Genomic DNA, 17375 nt, shown 5'->3' with positions numbered 1-17375 from the left:
TATAAAACACCAAGTGAAAATACATGTGGTTACAAATAGAATTTTTATTTAGTCAAATGACACACTCAATTATGCTTGAAACTACATCTGTAATGAAACTCTGACATATAAACATGTAACTAAGGCATTTCTAGAAGGATGCAAAGGCACAGCTAACACAAGACTGGAATATAACCTCAAACCAGTAATTTTCAAAGCAGTGACCAGGCAGCTGCCCTGAGGAGCTGGAGCCAAGGGCAGTGAGTTTTGATATCACAGTGTTAGATCAGCTTTAGAAAGGGGTCCCATTGCCAGCCTCCATACTTTGGGAATATTTCCACACTGTGCTCCAGATTTGGTCTGGTTTTTCCAAAGTGATTAATCCACTCCACTCTCATCATCCTTGTCAGCTTGTGCTTTATGAGGACATCCTTCCCCCTCAGCCAGGCCCTGTGCTTCTCTATCACTGCCATTCCCTGTTAAAAGCACAAAAGCAAAGGGCAAATTAAACTCACTCATGGTCTTCAGTACTGAAGAAAGAAATATAGACCTCAATTTTTAAAAACCATTAAAATGAAAATCAATAAGAAATTCTCTGTAAAAAAAGAAAACATTTTAATTCCTAATTTATTAGGATTCCCACACAAATAAAAGAGAGAGGTGATTGTAAATAACAGCCTTCAACAGGAGCTGAACAGATTCTTAGTGTGTCTGTGCCAAACCCTGTTTTCTCTGTGATTAATAATGTCACTGTAATCTTACCATCCTCTTCCCAGGAGCTGGGGTCATCTGGTTGGTGACAGACTGGTGACAGCAGCAGATGATCCTTGGGCTCAGTGATCACCTCTTGTATCAAGGGTTTCAAAGGGGCTACCTCTTGATCTTTGATCTCCAGGTATCCTTCTGAATTATCAGGCTCTGTAAATAAGCTTTTGAGAAGGGGTCTTAAGTGCTCCTTTTCATGCTCTTTATGGTTCTGACATACATTTGAAAAAATTGCTGTTGGAACTTCTTCTACTGAATTCTCAATCATGCTTTTATTGTTTTCCTCTAATGCAGAATTGCTGTCATTTGTCACTTCAGAAATTATTTCAATCTTTGGGTGATAGTCCTGCTGTAAAGGTAGAAATGTAATTGAAAAATTATTCTTATATATAAATGCCAAATAAAGGGTAAATATCTCCTGGATCCATGTAACAGTTATCAGCTTTAATGTGCTGTTCTCTTAAAATATATGGAATATATGCTTAATATATAAACTCTGCTGCTTTGTGAATGAATCTTAGATTAGCAATTTCTCAGGCATCACCAATGAACTGACCATAAACCAATTAACAGTTCACAAAAAGAGCAGTGTGTGGGCTCTGTTCTAATATTTTACTACAAACAGAGGAACCTGACCAAAATCTTCATCTGCTTCAGTGGAGAACTGAGCAGCCTTTGGAGCAGGACAGCTGCCAACACATCCTCCTTGCCTAATCCTCTTTCCTTGCCTTCTTTTAATTGAAGGCTTTGTTAGCCAAAACATTTTGTAACCCTGTTATGAGTCTGTGACCAAAGGAGCAAATCAATTCCATGTCTTATGATGGCTGCAGGAACAGTTGGCATTATCTTGGAAAGACTTGTAAGAGCATGTCCTGTACCAGCCTCTGTCTCCAGTGTGATTCTATGATCAGCATGAAAATCAAAGCTGTGCTTTTAAACTTTGTCTTCTTTTTTCTCTTCCTTTTAAGCTTGTGCCTAAAACAATAGTTTGAGCAAAGCAAAATTAACTCTAAGGTGGACAAGGACTGGCCTGCAGTAGAGAGGAGGAATTTTAATTTCTCTGTGATTTCAGTTGAAAAGTCAGATTTTATTCAGCAGCAGGCAATTTGCACCATATTAATAATGGTACAGTATAATCTTTAGTATAACACTACATCCTAGTAAGAAATTAAACTTATGTAACTGTTGCATTACTGATCACAAGTTTTTATTCTATTTTTGCTAGACAAGAATATAAAAAGGTCAGATTTAAACAAAGAAAGGTTTACATGTAGATATGAACTGATGAAACCATCCCTTTTTGTTTGTAAATTTATAAGTGATTGCATCTCCCAAACCAGCATTTCACAACTTGGATTATCCTCATTTTGCAAAACCTTTGTAAATGTGTTTAGGGAAGTTTCATTACGGAAATTAATGAAAATGTTACCTTTTGAACAAAGATTTCATCTTCTGGGGGAAACTCACTTACAACTACATCTTCTAAATCAGGCAGTTCCTGAAAACAATCACAGATCAATAATCAGTGGGAAGAGCTACTGTAACCCATGGAAAATGACATCTCTGGCTCATTGGACAACTCCTCCAAAGCAGTGCTCATCAGGGAGTGAGGCCCCAGCCAGCAGGACCCCCCTCCATCCCCTCACAGGCACAGTTTGCTGTTAAGCACCTGTGGGAAAGGGAAAATTCATCTCTCTCCAGAAATAGCAAATGGGAAAGCAATAGCCCTAATGTCAGACTGAATGCTGTTTTCTACTATGCTGTGTGATTATGAAAGAGAACAGGATAAAGAGTAAGGCATTACCAGGATTTTAAAAGCAAACATGGTTTATTCTTAGCTGTTTCCTGTCTATTCAATAGACTTAATCCCAATTGCAACCCATCTCTATGGGTAAGTGCCAAATCCACACCTGTAGTCTTCCTGAAACCACACATTGAGTAAACTCTGTTGACCTAAATCCACCTAATAAACCAATGTTTTACTGTGAATGCCTCATAATTAAGACACAGAACTGCAAACTTGCTGAGAACTGTTTTTCCTCAGACAGGTCTGATAATTTCAGCTTTCCACAAGAAAATATTATCTCAGACAACTATCATTTGCTGACATGAAAGGAAACACAGAAGGTGGGAATGCAAAATCACAGGTAGAAACTAATACCTTTTTGCCATTTTTTAACTGTAGGTGAATACTGGGACAAGAATTTCCTTTTGTTTTTAGATATTTTTAGCATTTAATGACTTAATGTAGCAGGCTACTTAGCATGGTTGTATCAGGAACATCTGTACTGTCTTGTATAGTGAAGATTATTACACAATTAAAATCAAGAAAGGAAATTTCTCCTTCCTGATATGGTTACAGCTAGTGCAGCATGTCCTGAAGTCACATAGTTTTATAAAAATTGCATTAAAATGTACAAATTAAGATCTGAGACTAATGGAGTTTGATGTCAATAGGGAGAAGAAATAGCTCTTAGTCTTGTTTCAGTCATCAGGTGCATTTGCAGATCAACTACAAGTTAACCCAGTCAAGGTATGTGGGAATGTGATTCCCACACAGCCAAGGCAGGTGCAGCAACAGGAGCTTGTTTCTGCTTGACACAGGGATGTCACAACCACCCACTGCAGATCCTCCTCCACTCTGCTCCCTTATATTCCCTCTGAGACCATGTGGAGACTCAGGGTATGAACAAGGACAATGGTGCTGCTCCAGAGCCTCTCACCTTTGGCATCTCCCCAGCCATTCCCTGCAATGTCAGCACTGAGGTTCTTTGGAATATCTGCACTAGGGTAAGTACTGGAGGCTCTTGGGAGAGGCTCTTTCTATTACTAAATGTTGGACAGCAAGTAGCATAGAACACTGAAATGTGTATTAGTGTGTGATTTGGGTTTGGTTTTCCTTCTGTAGAATTAAAACAGTCCCACTTTTTACATCTCTAAACCCCCACAGATGTGTGCTTAAGAGTTACTTTTATAGTGCCTTGAAGTTTGTGCACAGGGTCTTCCTATGGTGCCATAGAGCACCAAGGGAAAAACAAACACTGAATCAAGGAGATCTTCACATTGTGGGCATCTACAGTGTCACTACATATTTACTTCAGACACTGTAAGATCTTTTAGTTTTAATAATAATATTGTGCATACTTTAATTGCTGCCCCTTCTCTCCACTGCCTGTTTTAAACCTATGATTAAAAACAGCTAAGCAGAAGGAGGCAGCAGCACACCCTCTAGTGAAGCAGTGGGCAGAGCCCTACAATAACATGGAATTTTTGCCTGGGAAATTAAGAGCATGGCTGAGATATGAGGCTTTTCTGCCAGTAGTTAACAGTGGCAGTATAGGGTATCACAGAGTGTATGAAGTGCTCTGGGAAGTCAGAAGCTCAGAAGCTTTTATTGCTGATTGTATCACAGTCTGACACTGTCAGTTTATCAGCAGTGTCCTAATTAGGACATGTTGAACAATTCTTCTTTGAAGTGAGGTTGTATTTTTCAGTGGTATCTATGTCCTCCTCATGGTTAAATGTGGTAAACATATTTAAATGTTGCATCAGATAGACATTTTAGATAATAGAAGACCATACTACAATTGTAAATCACTTATTATATATCTGAATAATGTACATTCTGCTCTTCCTAGAAACAGACATCAGAGTTCTATTTTGAGAATTAATTTATAGTATCTAATACTGCTGGGTAACATTTACAATGATGGGGCTGCTATTTCTTCCCTATGGTTCTTCTGAAATAGTTCACATTTTCAACTGCATATTTCATTTGAGTTTTGATTTAGAGGACAAATGTGTCTACAAGATTCTTTTAACTGTAATTTCTGTTTTTAAATGAGAGCCCTCATTAGTTTCTCCAGAGAAATCACAAAGATAGAAGGTCAACTTTAGGTGATTTACAGGGCAAAAGGATTTATAGGATAAACAATTTAAGGACAAAATAAACTTTGGAAGCATTCTTCATAAATGCTCCACTGGAGAGAATACCCCTGCAGCTTTACTTTTTGGGTTATTCTTTCTTTCTTTCTTTCTTTCTTCCTTTTTATTTTTCCTAACAGTAGACCTTTCTTAAAAACCTGCCCATACAGTTTTATTAGCCAGAATGTTACAAGAATTAACTTGGAGAAGACAATGCACACACGTGAACTTCTCCAAGTCTGAATCCAATACATACATCAAGAGAAAGGGCTGCCAGTGTCTCCAGTTTGAACTGTTCAATTTCAGCATATTCCTCCTCCTTCTCAGGAAGCTCAGCCTGGTCACTAGCTGCCTCCTGTCCTGGTAGATCTGCAGAATAATCAGTATCAGTTGCAGAGAACTAACTGAATAAAAAATGTCTACATTGCAAGCACTGCAGAACCAGACTGCTGGGCCTGACTACCACTGCAGAATTCACAGCTCAATCCAAAGCTTTCTTTTTCTTTTATATTCTGGGCCTCTCTTCTTTGTATTAATTAATATTTGCATTTTGCAGTAATGTGTTGCAGAAATCTATAAAAGCATTTCTCCATGTGTGAAGGTACAAAACCACCTCTAGAGTGATGACCAGCTTCTGTTGGCAGACAGATTGCCCAGTTTGTGTGGGAACAAGGGAAGTCTGTAAACTCTCCTGGCCTGTCACTAAATCTGGCATGTTTGAGAAGTGGAATTCCACCTTTAAGTTCCACCTTTAAGTTGCAGTAGTTGCAGGTTAAGCCTTCAGAAATTTACTATTTATTGTATTTAAAGAATATTTTACCCAGTATTACTTGATTTCACCTAGTCACTGTGGAAATCCAATGGAATGTTTTTATGTATGAGTTAGTTGGCTTGAGCCACAGCAGAGGCAGTGCTCCACAGAGAGGCTGGCTCATCATCTCTGCATGCTCAGTTTGCTTTGGCTCTGCACTGTGTACATTACCATCTGCCTCCTGCTTGAAATTTGCACATTTGTAAGAGTCTGGTTCATGTGCATCCTCTTGAATGACTTCATCAGGCATATTTCCAGATGTGAAATCTCTGCTATCTTCTCTATGTGGTAGAAGTGTTATCACTTCATCACAAGCATCAAAACCCTCATTTTTAAATTTCTCAGTCTTTTCTTGAGCTTCTTCTTCTGATCTATTTGAAGTTTCTGATGTGTTAGAATTCCCATCACCATCTTCTGAATTTGCAGATGCTCCTACAGAAGAAATAATTTCATAAAAATTGCTGAGCTAATCTACCACTGCTCATTTTAAATTTCCAAACACTACTACAATGGGCTAGAATGTGCATCAAAAGCTCCTACTTTGAGCAGCTATCCATGGATGAGTAGTCCTCCCAAGACTGCAGCAATGCTGTTTTCCCATCTCATCTCCCCAGCAAATAGAAGTTCCCCACAAAAAAAAAAAATCACCTAAAGGAAATGCTTAAATAATAAATGTTTGGTATTTCTAATACTTTGAAAAGGCTCACAAGTAACTACATATTGAAATACATCCTTGAGGATTTTGATGGATCAGCAACAAGTGCTGGTTACCCTCTCCTTTGTGCAATCCACTTGAAAAAAAAAATTTTAGTTGGTAGTCAATCCAAAGATGTATCAGATAAAGACTCCTCTGCACATTCAAATTGAAGTGGTCACAGACATCTTCCAAAACAGTAAGCACAAACCTTCTTGAGTATCTGTTGCAACTCCTTCCATGCACTTTTGTTTCCTCTTTTCCTGTGCTCTTTGCCTAATTGCTGCTAACGCATCAATGCTATCTTGGATTTTTTTTCTCTCTCTGGTTTCCCATTTTTCCCTTTCTGCTTTCTCAGCTTCAAGCCCTCCAACAGCCCAGGCTTCTGCACAGGCTCTAATGAAAACACAAAAGCTCACTGTAATACAGCTATAAAAGCCCACCTTTGCAATGAGAGAGAAGTTTAAAAGAGTTTGCAACAGCACAAAATAGCTGCAAGAGAAAAAAGCAGATAGCAGTGACAATCCCTTATGCAACAGGGATTTACATTTATCTCACAAAAGAAACAGAGATATCCAAATGCTGATTGCTGATTACATCACCAGAGATTAGTCTGATATTGGCTCAGCTGTTCCAGACACCTGCTCAGGTTCTGTTGAAATCAGGAGAAAAAATACACTCCTTTTTTCTAGGTATGTTAGATGTACAACTCTGTAGTACAATTCTCTTCTCCTCAAAGTCATCCACTTTTAATAAATTATACTGGTCAATCTTCCTTCCATGACAGTATTGATCAAAAATGGATGAGTGATTGTTAGCACTTGATTCTTATAGCTGTGTAAAGATGGCTGTGTTTCTTACCTGTCCTTTGGGAAAACTGGTCTGTCATCCAGATATGTCAGCTGTTTTAGTCGAACAGTGAGTGTTTTTCTATAGTTAGCAATTTTCCTTATCACCTCATTTCCCATCAAATTCAGCACATGCTAGAGAAACAAGGGAAACAATTTTTAAGCTTGAGTAGCAAAACCCCAGCCTGGATATGCACTTCCTCTGTCATTTCAAAAGCAAGAAATGAATAAAACATCCAAGGTGTTACAGATGATCTACCAGAAACAAACCAATGTTCAATAATGTTTCTTTTAGACTGATACCTACTGTGCACTGAACTACCCAACAAAGCCACTTGATGGGGTTCACCCACACACAAACACAAACCCTCAGCTATTTTTGACGTACCAGATTGGGCATGGTCTCCAGAATAGCTACAATACTTGGATCACTCAGATTGTTGTGGGAAAGATCAAGAACAGAAATACTGGGGCATTCCTGCAAGTGCTGGATGTCTTCCACTGTCTGTAACTTATTGTGAGCGATCTGCAGAGTCTGCAGGACTTTCAGACAAGCTGCCAGACAAGAACAGTACAATGCAAGGAAAGGTAAGAGTTGTCACTTCACAAAGGGCTTTATGAGCAAGTAAAAAACTGCATTGTCAAGCTAATAGTTTATATTGAATTTGGAGCTTTTTTCTAAATTTTATTCTGCTATATAGACTTTTTGGCTAGGCCTCCAAAGCTGCTTTCTTCATCCCAGGGAAAAATAGGTGCTTGGTTTTAGGATGGTAGTTTTTTAAAATTCACATTTCAAACTAAACAGTTACACAAAAGCAAGAGCTTGTGTTTCAAAATTCTCAAATGTATGCAAGTAGTATTGTACAGAAATACAATAGCTGAAGACAGAATCCATCTTTTAGCAGATATAAAAGATTTGGTAATTGTGTCTGCAACTGCCAAAGCACATCTTAACTGTAAGGTAAATGGTGAAAACTGGATTGTCAGCTTGTCTGCAACATAGATAAGTACTGAGATGGTATTAAGAAGGGAGGAAAAACTACTTAATTATCCTAGGTCTCCATGTGAAAGTAGCTTTTCTGTAGTAGTATTTTCTGTTTCTCAACATAAGTTTTATTTCTCCACAGAAGCCCTGTGGGCTTTGCTATGGATGTGCAAAATTCTAACACAAATTAAAAATCCTTTGAAACTAGTGCCACTAACAAAAGCTTAGTCAGAGCTTAGGAAATATGGGATTGCCAGAGGCTAAAACCTTGCAGCAACAATTCTTACAGAGATTCTCAATGGTCCTGATGTAATTGTTACTGATATTGAGGGAATCCAGCTTTTGTAAGGGTTCAAGGTTTTCAATTTTCTCAATTAAATTGAGTTGCAGGTAGAGGGAACGCAACTCTGTCTGAGCCTCCAAATTCTCAATTTTTCTTAAGCCATTGCATTGCAGCCACAAACATTTCAGTCCTGTATATTCTTCAAGATTCTCCAGTCGGTCAAATCCTGCAGAACAAAAAAAGATGTTTTAAAATGAAATGGCATTGGCTGAAAATAGCTCTTTGGACAAGAAAATTCTATTAAACCAGAGCTGCTGAAACAGCCTGAGAGACTGTACACTGGTACTGAAGTCACTGCAGTATTTCCACTGAATCCCTGGTACTGTTTATGGCCCATAAAGGGCAAAACCAGGTTGGTACCTATTCTGGTCTGGATCTCAGCAGCCCTTTAGATGCTAAGCAATACATAGCAAAACCAAGGCTGAATGGAGAAGGTAGCATATCCTATTTATATGGAAGAATTCTTAGGCTAACTTGGGCCAGGTAACTGCATCATGCAAAAACCTGCTCAGAGATCACCAGAGGATGAGTAATGTTCATTCTAACAATTTTTTTTTTTCTTTCAGCAGTGTTTCAAATATGCAGCAAGTATTTACTGTTTATTTTCCTCTTGACCAATTTCACTTGGCAGTAAAAAAGTTCCAAAAGCTGGAAAAAGCTTTTTATACAAACAATTAAGAAAAAATATGTACATTTTCCTCGGAGTGCAACCCAGGCCAGTATTTTAATTTACATTTCTCAGAGGCTCCTGTTTCAGTAAAAGAAACCAAAATTATGTCCCTTGATTCCCAGTGATCCTTTGGATGGCTCCACAAAGCGAGTTAGATGTACTGTTTAGTTTTCTACCTTCATATTGACTCATTTTGTTTACCAAATCCAGTATTATATAAAATTGTGTTCTAATTTAGAAGAATTACTAGATACCTTAGTTCAGTGAGCCATGAAGTAGATTCTCTGCTAAAATGCTACTTGGAATGATCAAGCTAGGCAGTCATGTCCACGTCTTACCTTTATAATGCAAGTACAGTGTATCATTTAAGTATGGGGTCCAGTATAATTTCTGCTGCTTACAGATGTCTAGCAGAATCTTTTTTGTCATCCTAAAATAGTACAGGAAGCAGAAGCAAAATAGAAAATGTATTTCAGTGCACATTATGAGATCTTTGGTTTCCTTACAGATTTAATTGCAACACAATTAACAATTCTTTCATGCAAGACAAATAGCTACAGCTTTCAAAATTATATCCCCCCCCCCCAAAAAAAAAGTGCTAGGTTTTTTTTTGGTGTGGCTTTTCATTTCTACCTTTGAAGTGAGTTACCAGGCCCTTCTGCTAAAAAAAAGAGGGTTTATAGGAAAATGGGCAGGGAATTAGAGAGTTCATCTTCTTGGAAAAGGGCAGCATGATTTTATGTTAGCTTTTGCTTCCAATGTTAGCTTCCTCTCCAATTCTTTCCCCTGTTCCTTGCTGCTTTGGTATAGGACCTTTGGTGGCAGAGCCAAAATGCAATATTTTTCTCAGACTAGAAAAATCAATGGTAATCAACCCAACATTTTATTGAAATGCTGACTCCAAAATAGCACTCAAGAAAGTTTTGATATAGAGCTGTTGGTTGGCTGGGAATGCCACTAGGAATTAACAGAATGCTTTGTCTGAACTGAGGCAGAGAAATGGTTAAATCTACTGGCACATGACTTCCACAGGAGTTTGCACAATTTTCTACAGATCCATTAAATGACTTCATCATGTGATTAGAATGTAGTTTGCTACAGTGGCCATAAACCCCAAACATCTGTCCAGATGCTGGAAATATCACTAATACCTGATTTATCCATTATTCTCAAGTTCATATTCAAAACTGTTCTCCAGAACTGAGATGAACACACAGAATAGCAAAACTCCTGATGATGCCAACACATCCACAAACAATGTATTACCTTACAGAGCCTCTCTTTTCTACTGTGCTTTGACTGGATGAGCTGGTTCCAGACTTCTGATCAATATCTGATTTTTGTTCATTCTCTTGATCTGCTCTGGACGTACAGTTGACTTCTTTCTCTTGAGTTTCATCAGCTTTTTAAATAAGAAAATGAATTGCAATTTAACAGCAAGGGTGGGGAAAATGTGTCATGTTGCCAATTACTTCAGAGAAATACTGAAGAGCATTTGAATATGAATTTCAAGAAAAGAGTGTTTTAACCAAGATTTCTGCTGAGATTTTTAATGAGACTTAACTTTCTTACACAGCATCATAAAATAAATAGTAGTAATTGAAATCTGCATTTTTTTTTAATCAGAAAGCTGGATAGTACCCATTATTCTTAATATTTTTATAATGTATAGTCACAATAAAGTACTGACACCAATGTTCTGATGGTCTTAGACATTTAATATATATTACATTTAATTAACACCAATTTGAGTTTACTGTAAAGAGACTTCAGCAATGGTATCAGTCATTCCAAGCATTATTAGTCTAGCTATTCTACAAATTTACCCTTTTGCACTCCTTGGAAGGTGTCTTTACACTGCCTTTGATTAATTCCAATTTCAGTATTTGTTTCTTTAGATACTTGCCCTGAACCTTCTACGTGCACTTGTAGTTCAGAGAGAAAGTACAAACAAGATGATTGTAGCACCTTACTTAAATATGACTGTAATTAAAACATAATAATCGGACATACTTAGTAACTCATGAGGCAATGGGCTGAAATCCATACTTCAGGCAGTTCACCTGAACATAGGGAAGAACTTTACCGTGCAGGTGACCATGCACTGGAGCTGTTTGCCCAGCGGGGGTGTGAGTGTCCCTCACTGGAGATGTTCCGGAGCCGTCCGGACACAACCCTGTGCCCTGTGCTCTGGGATGGCCCTGCTTGAGAAGGAGCTCGGACCAGCGACCCGCTGTGGTCCCTGACCCATCCTGGGACTGGTGATTTAGAGCTCAGGCTGGCTGTGTGATTGCAACACTGGAAGAAATACTTCTCCGGAAACAGGAAAGTAAAGAAATGTCGGGAAAAGAAAAAAGACCATAGGAAGACAGCAATTGAGTATGTCTCGGTTATGTCGGGATTTCCAGTGACTTTGCTGGCAGGAAGAACACACTCGCATTGGCATCCAGATCAGTATGAGCAGCCGTGATGTGCAGGCTCTGTGTGCTGGGGAGCGAGCCGGAGGGGCTCACCTGTGCTCACAGCGCTGCCCTCACGCTCCGTGCGGGCACCTCCGCCCCCGGGCTCGCTCAACGGCGCCTCCGGCGCCGGGAGCTCCTCTCTGCGGCCGCTGTCCGGGTCTCCAGCGGGCGCCGCCTGCATTGTAACACCCCCGAGCCGGTGTGCGATTTACGCTCTGTCTTTTCCAGACAAAATGCCCGCAGGCTTTAGTCGGCGGCAGGCGAGGGACGGAGCGCAGCCCGAGCCCCGGCTGCCGCCTCAGCCGTGGCCATGGCGACGCCGCGCGCAGCCCCACAAGGCCCCGCGGCCGCTCCCGGCGGCCCCGCGCGGCGCAGGCGGCGGCGGGCGCGGGCAGCGCGGCGGGCCGGGCCCGGCATCGCGGGTGAGGCGCCGGCGGGTCAGGGGCGCGCCGGGGGTGGGTCCGGCCGGGACAGCCCGCGCCAGGGAGGGCTCCGGGCCGGGGCTGGGCGAGGGGCCTCGGGCCGGGCCAGCTCGCTGGGGCCGCGCGGAGACGGCGCGCCCGGAGCCCTGGGCGAGTGGTGGGCGGGGTGTGGCGGCGCCGGGCGGCGCGGCGGGTCCTGCCGAGGAGAGGACGGATTTGTGCTTGTTTAAAAAACGTATTAACTAGTGAAAGTGTGAGGCGCAGCCAGCGCGGTGAGCGTGATGCGCTGCACCGGGCCGTGGTACAGGGACAGATGCGGTGCTTTTGACTGCGCTGGGCACTGACGCGCTGTCCTTGCCTGCTTTGTCTCTCATGTAGCTGTTTGTACTTGAAAGAGCCTGTTGTTTCTTTGTGTCTCAGCTCTCGCGTGCTGGTTATCCTTGCTTCTCTTGTAGGTAACTTTTCATCTTCCAACAGTGGTTTTCACTTGTTCAGATTCTGCTTTAATTGTTTTATTTACAGAATCGTTGATCATTGTTGTTGCAGTATAATTGATTAATAGCTCAACCCTAGGAAAAGGGATAAACAGTACCTAAACTACTGAGGTTGATGGTAGGTGACACCCAAATTTTAGCACACTGATTTGTGGTTTTTCTTCATCAAAACAGTGCTCAAACTGCAAAATGCTGTATCTCAAAATTATCCAAACAGTCTGAAAAGTTTACATGGCTCAGGAGGCAATTTTAATTGCCTGTGTCTTTTTGGTTTTTTTCAGGCTTGTGATCACCATGGCTGCAGTGGATCAATTCTCCCTCTTGTACAGAGAAATCAGTCGCTCCTGCAGTTTCTATGTAGAAGCCCTGGCTATTGTTGGAGCTTGGTACACAGTCAGAAAGGTTTTGTCTCTGACCTTGAACACTTACAGTGCGCTCAGGCTGCACGTGATTCCAAGGCTGAGTGGGGAGGTTGACCTGGTCAAGAAGTACGGGAAGTGGGCCGTGGTCACGGGTAAGAGATGGTGAATTTCCTTGTGTTTATGTAACAATGTAACATACTGTGCCAGTACTGTGAAACTTGGTGGCTTGTGACGCTGGGAGAGCTTTATATTGCAGGCTGGAGCCTGTATTATCTCTGATTGCAGGTCAATCTGCCTGAGCAGTGGCTGTTGTTCATTGCCTTTATAAATTAATTCTTCAGGAGATGGGCAAGCTAAGTGTGTTGATGGACTGCTGGGAAAGAATCACAGCAATTGTTGCCCAAATTTGCAAGGTACCTCTTGATCAGCTGCCAGTGTAGACAGAGATGTAGACAAGATCCTCTTTTTGCTGTGGGGTATTCATAAGTGCCCTAGTTCTTCAGCAAGGTTTGAGTCCTCTACCTCTGACATCCCTGCCTTTCATTAAGGTTCTCCTTTGAGCTCTCTCTTGTTGTCATGGAAAATATAAAACTTTTATGAGGGGAATTGCAGAAGATGGTTGACAGTGTTGTCTTTACTGTTGTGTCTTTGAATTCAATATATTTAGTGCCACATGATCTCAGAAAAAGGAATAAAGCTATAATTGAAAGAACTGTCAAGAGAGAAGGCTGCTGTTGCTCGGTTTTTCACTTGTGTGTTCTATTTCTGTTTTCTCTTGCAGGTAGCACAGATGGTATTGGGAAGGCTTATGCTGAAGAGCTGGCAAAGCGTGGTGTCAACATCATCTTAGTCAGCAGAAGCAAAGAGAAGCTGGAGGCTGTCTCCAGGAGCATATCTGAAACCTATAAAGTGGAAACAGATTTCATAGTAGCTGATTTCAGCAAGGGGCGTGAGCTTTACCCAGCCATTGAGGAGGCTCTGAAAGACAGAGAAATTGGGATTTTGGTGAATAATGTGGGAATATTTCAGGCCTACCCAGACTATTTTACTAATCTGTCTGAGGATATGCTATGGGACTTGATCCATGTAAATATTGCTTCTGCTACCATGATGACACATATTGTGCTGCCAGGCATGGTAAAGAAGAAGAAAGGGGCAATTGTGAACCTTTCTTCAGCATCCTGTTGTCAGCCAACACCAATGCTTACAGTCTATGGAGCCTCTAAAGTAAGTTGGGCTGCAGTGTTAAATGGCATGCACTGGAAACACATTCAGCAAGGATGTCAAAATACTTGAATGTTTCTAGGGGTTTGTTTAAATTTTGGAGGTGAATGATACATGTGTTATGCAGGAAACTCTTCATCCTCACCAGTGCTGGGCTTTGAACCAAAGTCAGTGCTCTTGGATTTTGTGTGAAGTGTGGCATAACAGTCATCCTAGGAGAAATGTTGCCTTTCTCAGATGCACAAAGCAGAGAGGCAATTCTGTGGGCCCTATTGAAAAGGTCAAGAATTTAATCTCTCTCCAACTGAACTGTGCACATACCTCAAGTCTTGCATACCAGTGTTTAGGAGCAAAAAGGGCTATACTCATGCTCAAGACACCACTGTGACACAGAGCGTGGCCAAATCAAGCCACTGCTTCATGTAATACCAAGGAGTGTTGTGGCATATTTGGGGACAAGTGAAAAGAGCTCCCCCATAATTGTCCTTCCTGAAGAGATCCAAGCAGTAATGAATAGGACTGGGCAGCTGGGTGATGCTGGAAGAATGAATGCTCATGGTGATGGTGGATTTACCCTGCATGACATGCTGCTGAATCCACAAAAGCAGCTGGGATTGTGGAAGGGTCTCACCTAGATCCAGTGTCTAAACACAAGTGGTTATTGCTCCCAGCTGTCTGTGGCTGCCCTCTGTTGTAGCTTTGCTCCTGACATAGCTCTTTTATTTCCTTTGGCCTGGAGCAAAGCCACCTCTTACTACCCCAAGGTGTAAAACTCCTTGCAGACTTCCTTCAGTGTGGAAACTGGCTTACAATTACTGTTTCTGTGCAGAGTATCTGCCCCTTTGATTTTGCCAAGTGTTTGTAGAACTGCACTCTGAATTAAAACAATTAAAAGGCTTGAATGAGAAAGAAGAATCACAAATGTACCAAAGTTTTTTGATTTAGCTGAGGTAATTAATCCAAATGCTAGGTCAGCAATCCAGCTTTAAGCCTGGCCTCAGAACACAGAAGTGAGAACAGGCTGCTGTAACATCCTAAGCCTCTTTGTGTACTAACAATGAACAATGCTTGAAGTGGTTGCTTTAATTTTCCTAAAGCAGCTGTAAGAGAATTTGTACAAGATGCTTTCCCAACAAACTGTAGGGAAAACCTTTTGCAAGGCTGGTTGGAAGCAGCAAGATATCTGCTCACAAGCTGAGTCTAAAATGCTCTTTCTCAGGGAGAACTGGCTGTGTGGCACAGCAGGGAAGGCATCAGTGTTGCTGCCCTGATAAGACTGAGCCAGGCTCATTTTTCAGTCTGATTCCAGCAGTCCCAGTTATCAGCCTTGTGCTTTTCTTGTTCTGTAAAAATAAAATGAGCTAAAGGAGCTAATGCAGATACACATTAATGAATCTTTTTGCTTAAGAGAATCCCAGAAAATAGCTAACCTGGCTTCTGGAGAAGACAGTTGAATGCAAAATTCACCTGTAAATGTATTAAAGAATGGGACTTCATTTTGTTTTTCTTCTGACAGTAGTAGGTAGAGCTGTCTGTAGAGTATCCTTGCAATGCCCCCAGACCAGAAAAGGTGTTTGTTTTAGATGAAATAAATGTTTTTGTATTATTTTTAAGCAGAAATTGTCAGATTGTGATAAGCAGTCACTTTGTCCTGCAAGTTACCGTACTGTGGCAGGTTTATAGCAAATAACACAGAGAAATGTTGAAAATAGCTCAGAAAATCATATTTTATACTATTTAATAATATTTATTAGAGCTGGTGCATAAAATATGTTAAAACTTTTCTGTAATTTTAATAAAACTTTGCCATGAGATGTCATTGTTTAAAAAAAAAAGGAAAAAAAAGTGTCTTTCTGCTTTTGTTTTTCTAGAGCTACTTGGACTATTTCAGTAGAGCACTACATTATGAGTATGCCTCTAAAGGAATTTTTGTTCAGAGTCTAACACCATTTTTTATTGCTACCAAAATGTCATCATTCAGCAGCACTATATCAAAGAGACCTATCTTTTTTCCTACTGCTGAAGAATATGCAAGTCATGCTGTTCCTACTCTTGGGTTATCCATAAGGACTACTGGTTACTGGAAGCATGCAATACAGGTAATGGAATTCATTAAACTATTTCATGTTTGTCAGTAGAAGTAAGCCAGCTGTTTACTTTCTTAGGAGTCTGAATGAAAACTGCTCATTCTGAAAAGGTGTCATATATATTGTAGACTTTAAGGCATTGTTATTTTCTCACTAGTTCTGCTTTATAAACTTATGCTTGGGCATGCTTACTTTAAGATCAGAGAATGAATCCAATTCTCCTTTGAAATGTGCAGCAGAAATGGGAAAGTGACAAGTTTTTACTGAAAAGCAGAGTATCTCATTTCTCTTGGGGTGTTGCTGACTGGGCAGGTGTTTCACTGTCTTTGTAAATAGCTTTTTTCAGTCTTAACGTATTGAGCATATTTGTGCTTTGGGGAAGAGTGGGTAGGGAGGATGGAATAATAGCAGGAAAAAACCTGTATTTTCCTTCATTTGTTAGGGTTTTGATTTTTGGGGAAGACTTTATCATGCAGTTTTATGCATGTTGGTCATCTCATGTATCTTACCTAGTGGCTTCCTATAGCATTGGGTTGACTAGATGGAAATGAAGAAGTGGGGATTAGTCCAAAAGGAGTAAAAGGGACAGGATGCATTCTGGCAAAATGTGGCAATTAATGGAAGTGGACAGAATGGCTGTCATGAACTTAATCAAGTCAGGATTCAGTATTTATTTGCAGAACTGCTCAGCTGTGGGTGCTAACATCCGGAACAGCTGAGTATGTGTGCTTCAAGGGGCTGAATTTAAGGCTTAGTTGATGATATTCAAGCACTTTTTGCCTTGCTTTAGTACTGTTTTGAGAAACTGTTTATTTTAATGGAAAGTATCTTAGTCTGTCCCTTTCTGTCATTTTTTTTCCGTTTTCTTGTCTCCCTGTGTCTCTCCACAGTGGACGCTGGGCGAGTGCCTGCCTGAGTGGATGTGGGCATGGGGTGCTCTGTACTTGAGCAGAATTCTCCGCAAGCAAGGTTTGGCAGCCAAAGGGAAATAGGAGTGGCTCCATGTCCCACGAGACAATTCTGATCAGAGTGCTGCAACAATGTTTAATGGACCTTGGAGGACCTACTGTAACTTATCCATACCTTGTTAAGCAAGCTACGTAACCTAGACAACAGAAGTCTGGATCCTCTCGGTATCCTTGTATTAAAATAGCTCCTCTGCTGCTTTCCTTTATGAGAGAGCTCTGATGTTCTTGATGTTAATCTCTATTCACTTTCGCATTGAGATAATTGGGCAGGAGCAGATACACTGTTATTTCTGTCAGTAAGTGACAGTCCCTTACATAGTGCTACATGATGTCCATT

The 17375-nt window shown here is 40.8% G+C and overlaps 2 protein-coding genes across 6 annotated transcripts; one reads left to right on the top strand and one right to left on the bottom strand.

Annotated features, from left to right (window-relative positions):
• Window positions 1-24: 24 nt before the first annotated feature.
• Window positions 25-11666, bottom strand: DNAAF1 (dynein axonemal assembly factor 1). Of its 3 annotated transcripts, none has more exons than XM_054640783.2 (12): window positions 11533-11666; window positions 10286-10421; window positions 9358-9449; window positions 8294-8515; window positions 7410-7576; window positions 7035-7156; window positions 6385-6569; window positions 5651-5911; window positions 4925-5037; window positions 2174-2242; window positions 742-1093; window positions 25-455 (listed from the first exon to the last, which is right to left on the bottom strand). In XM_054640783.2, the coding sequence occupies exons 1-12, from the start codon at window positions 11660-11662 to the stop codon at window positions 358-360; spliced, it is 1947 nt and encodes a 648-aa protein (XP_054496758.2). In that variant the 5' UTR covers window positions 11663-11666; the 3' UTR covers window positions 25-357. The 3 variants fall into 3 exon arrangements, with proteins under 3 accessions (XP_054496758.2, XP_077041279.1, XP_077041280.1); XM_077185164.1 differs by having other exon boundaries at window positions 742-1090; XM_077185165.1 differs by lacking the exon at window positions 742-1093.
• A 101-nt stretch (window positions 11667-11767) lies between these two features.
• Window positions 11768-17244, top strand: HSDL1 (hydroxysteroid dehydrogenase like 1). Of its 3 annotated transcripts, none has more exons than XM_054640800.2 (5): window positions 11768-11903; window positions 12679-12911; window positions 13541-13986; window positions 15855-16082; window positions 16961-17244. In XM_054640800.2, exons 2-5 carry the CDS (start codon window positions 12692-12694, stop codon window positions 17060-17062), a joined length of 996 nt encoding a protein of 331 aa, XP_054496775.2. In that variant the 5' UTR covers window positions 11768-11903; window positions 12679-12691; the 3' UTR covers window positions 17063-17244. The 3 variants fall into 3 exon arrangements, with proteins under 3 accessions (XP_054496775.2, XP_077041284.1, XP_077041283.1); XM_077185169.1 differs by lacking the exon at window positions 11768-11903 and adding an exon at window positions 12339-12358; XM_077185168.1 differs by lacking the exon at window positions 11768-11903 and adding an exon at window positions 12383-12515.
• The last annotated feature ends 131 nt before the right edge of the window (window positions 17245-17375 follow it).

This window comes from Agelaius phoeniceus, chromosome 12 (assembly GCF_051311805.1).
Source record: "Agelaius phoeniceus isolate bAgePho1 chromosome 12, bAgePho1.hap1, whole genome shotgun sequence".
Classification (NCBI taxonomy): domain Eukaryota; kingdom Metazoa; phylum Chordata; class Aves; order Passeriformes; family Icteridae; genus Agelaius; species Agelaius phoeniceus.
The sequence above is the reverse complement of the archived record's forward strand: the minus strand, read 5'-3'. Positions and strand labels throughout refer to the sequence as shown.

What these genes read in the sequence shown, in the direction of transcription:
- DNAAF1 (XM_054640783.2), bottom strand. Translation starts at nt 11,662, where the DNA reads ATGCAGGCGGCGCCCGCTGGAGACCCGGACAGCGGCCGCAGAGAGGAG. An exon ending in TGCAACAGATACTCAAGAAG is followed by an intron (nt 5,912 to 6,384) that starts GTTTGTGCTTAC and finishes TTTCTTCTGTAG; the next exon opens with GAGCATCTGCAAATTCAGAA. An exon ending in TGGCAGCCCTTTCTCTTGAT is followed by an intron (nt 2,243 to 4,924) that starts GTATGTATTGGA and finishes GATTGTTTTCAG; the next exon opens with GAACTGCCTGATTTAGAAGA.
- HSDL1 (XM_054640800.2), top strand. Translation starts at nt 12,692, where the DNA reads ATGGCTGCAGTGGATCAATTCTCCCTCTTGTACAGAGAAATCAGTCGC. An exon ending in CAGTCTATGGAGCCTCTAAA is followed by an intron (nt 13,987 to 15,854) that starts GTAAGTTGGGCT and finishes TTGTTTTTCTAG; the next exon opens with AGCTACTTGGACTATTTCAG. An exon ending in ACTGGAAGCATGCAATACAG is followed by an intron (nt 16,083 to 16,960) that starts GTAATGGAATTC and finishes GTCTCTCCACAG; the next exon opens with TGGACGCTGGGCGAGTGCCT.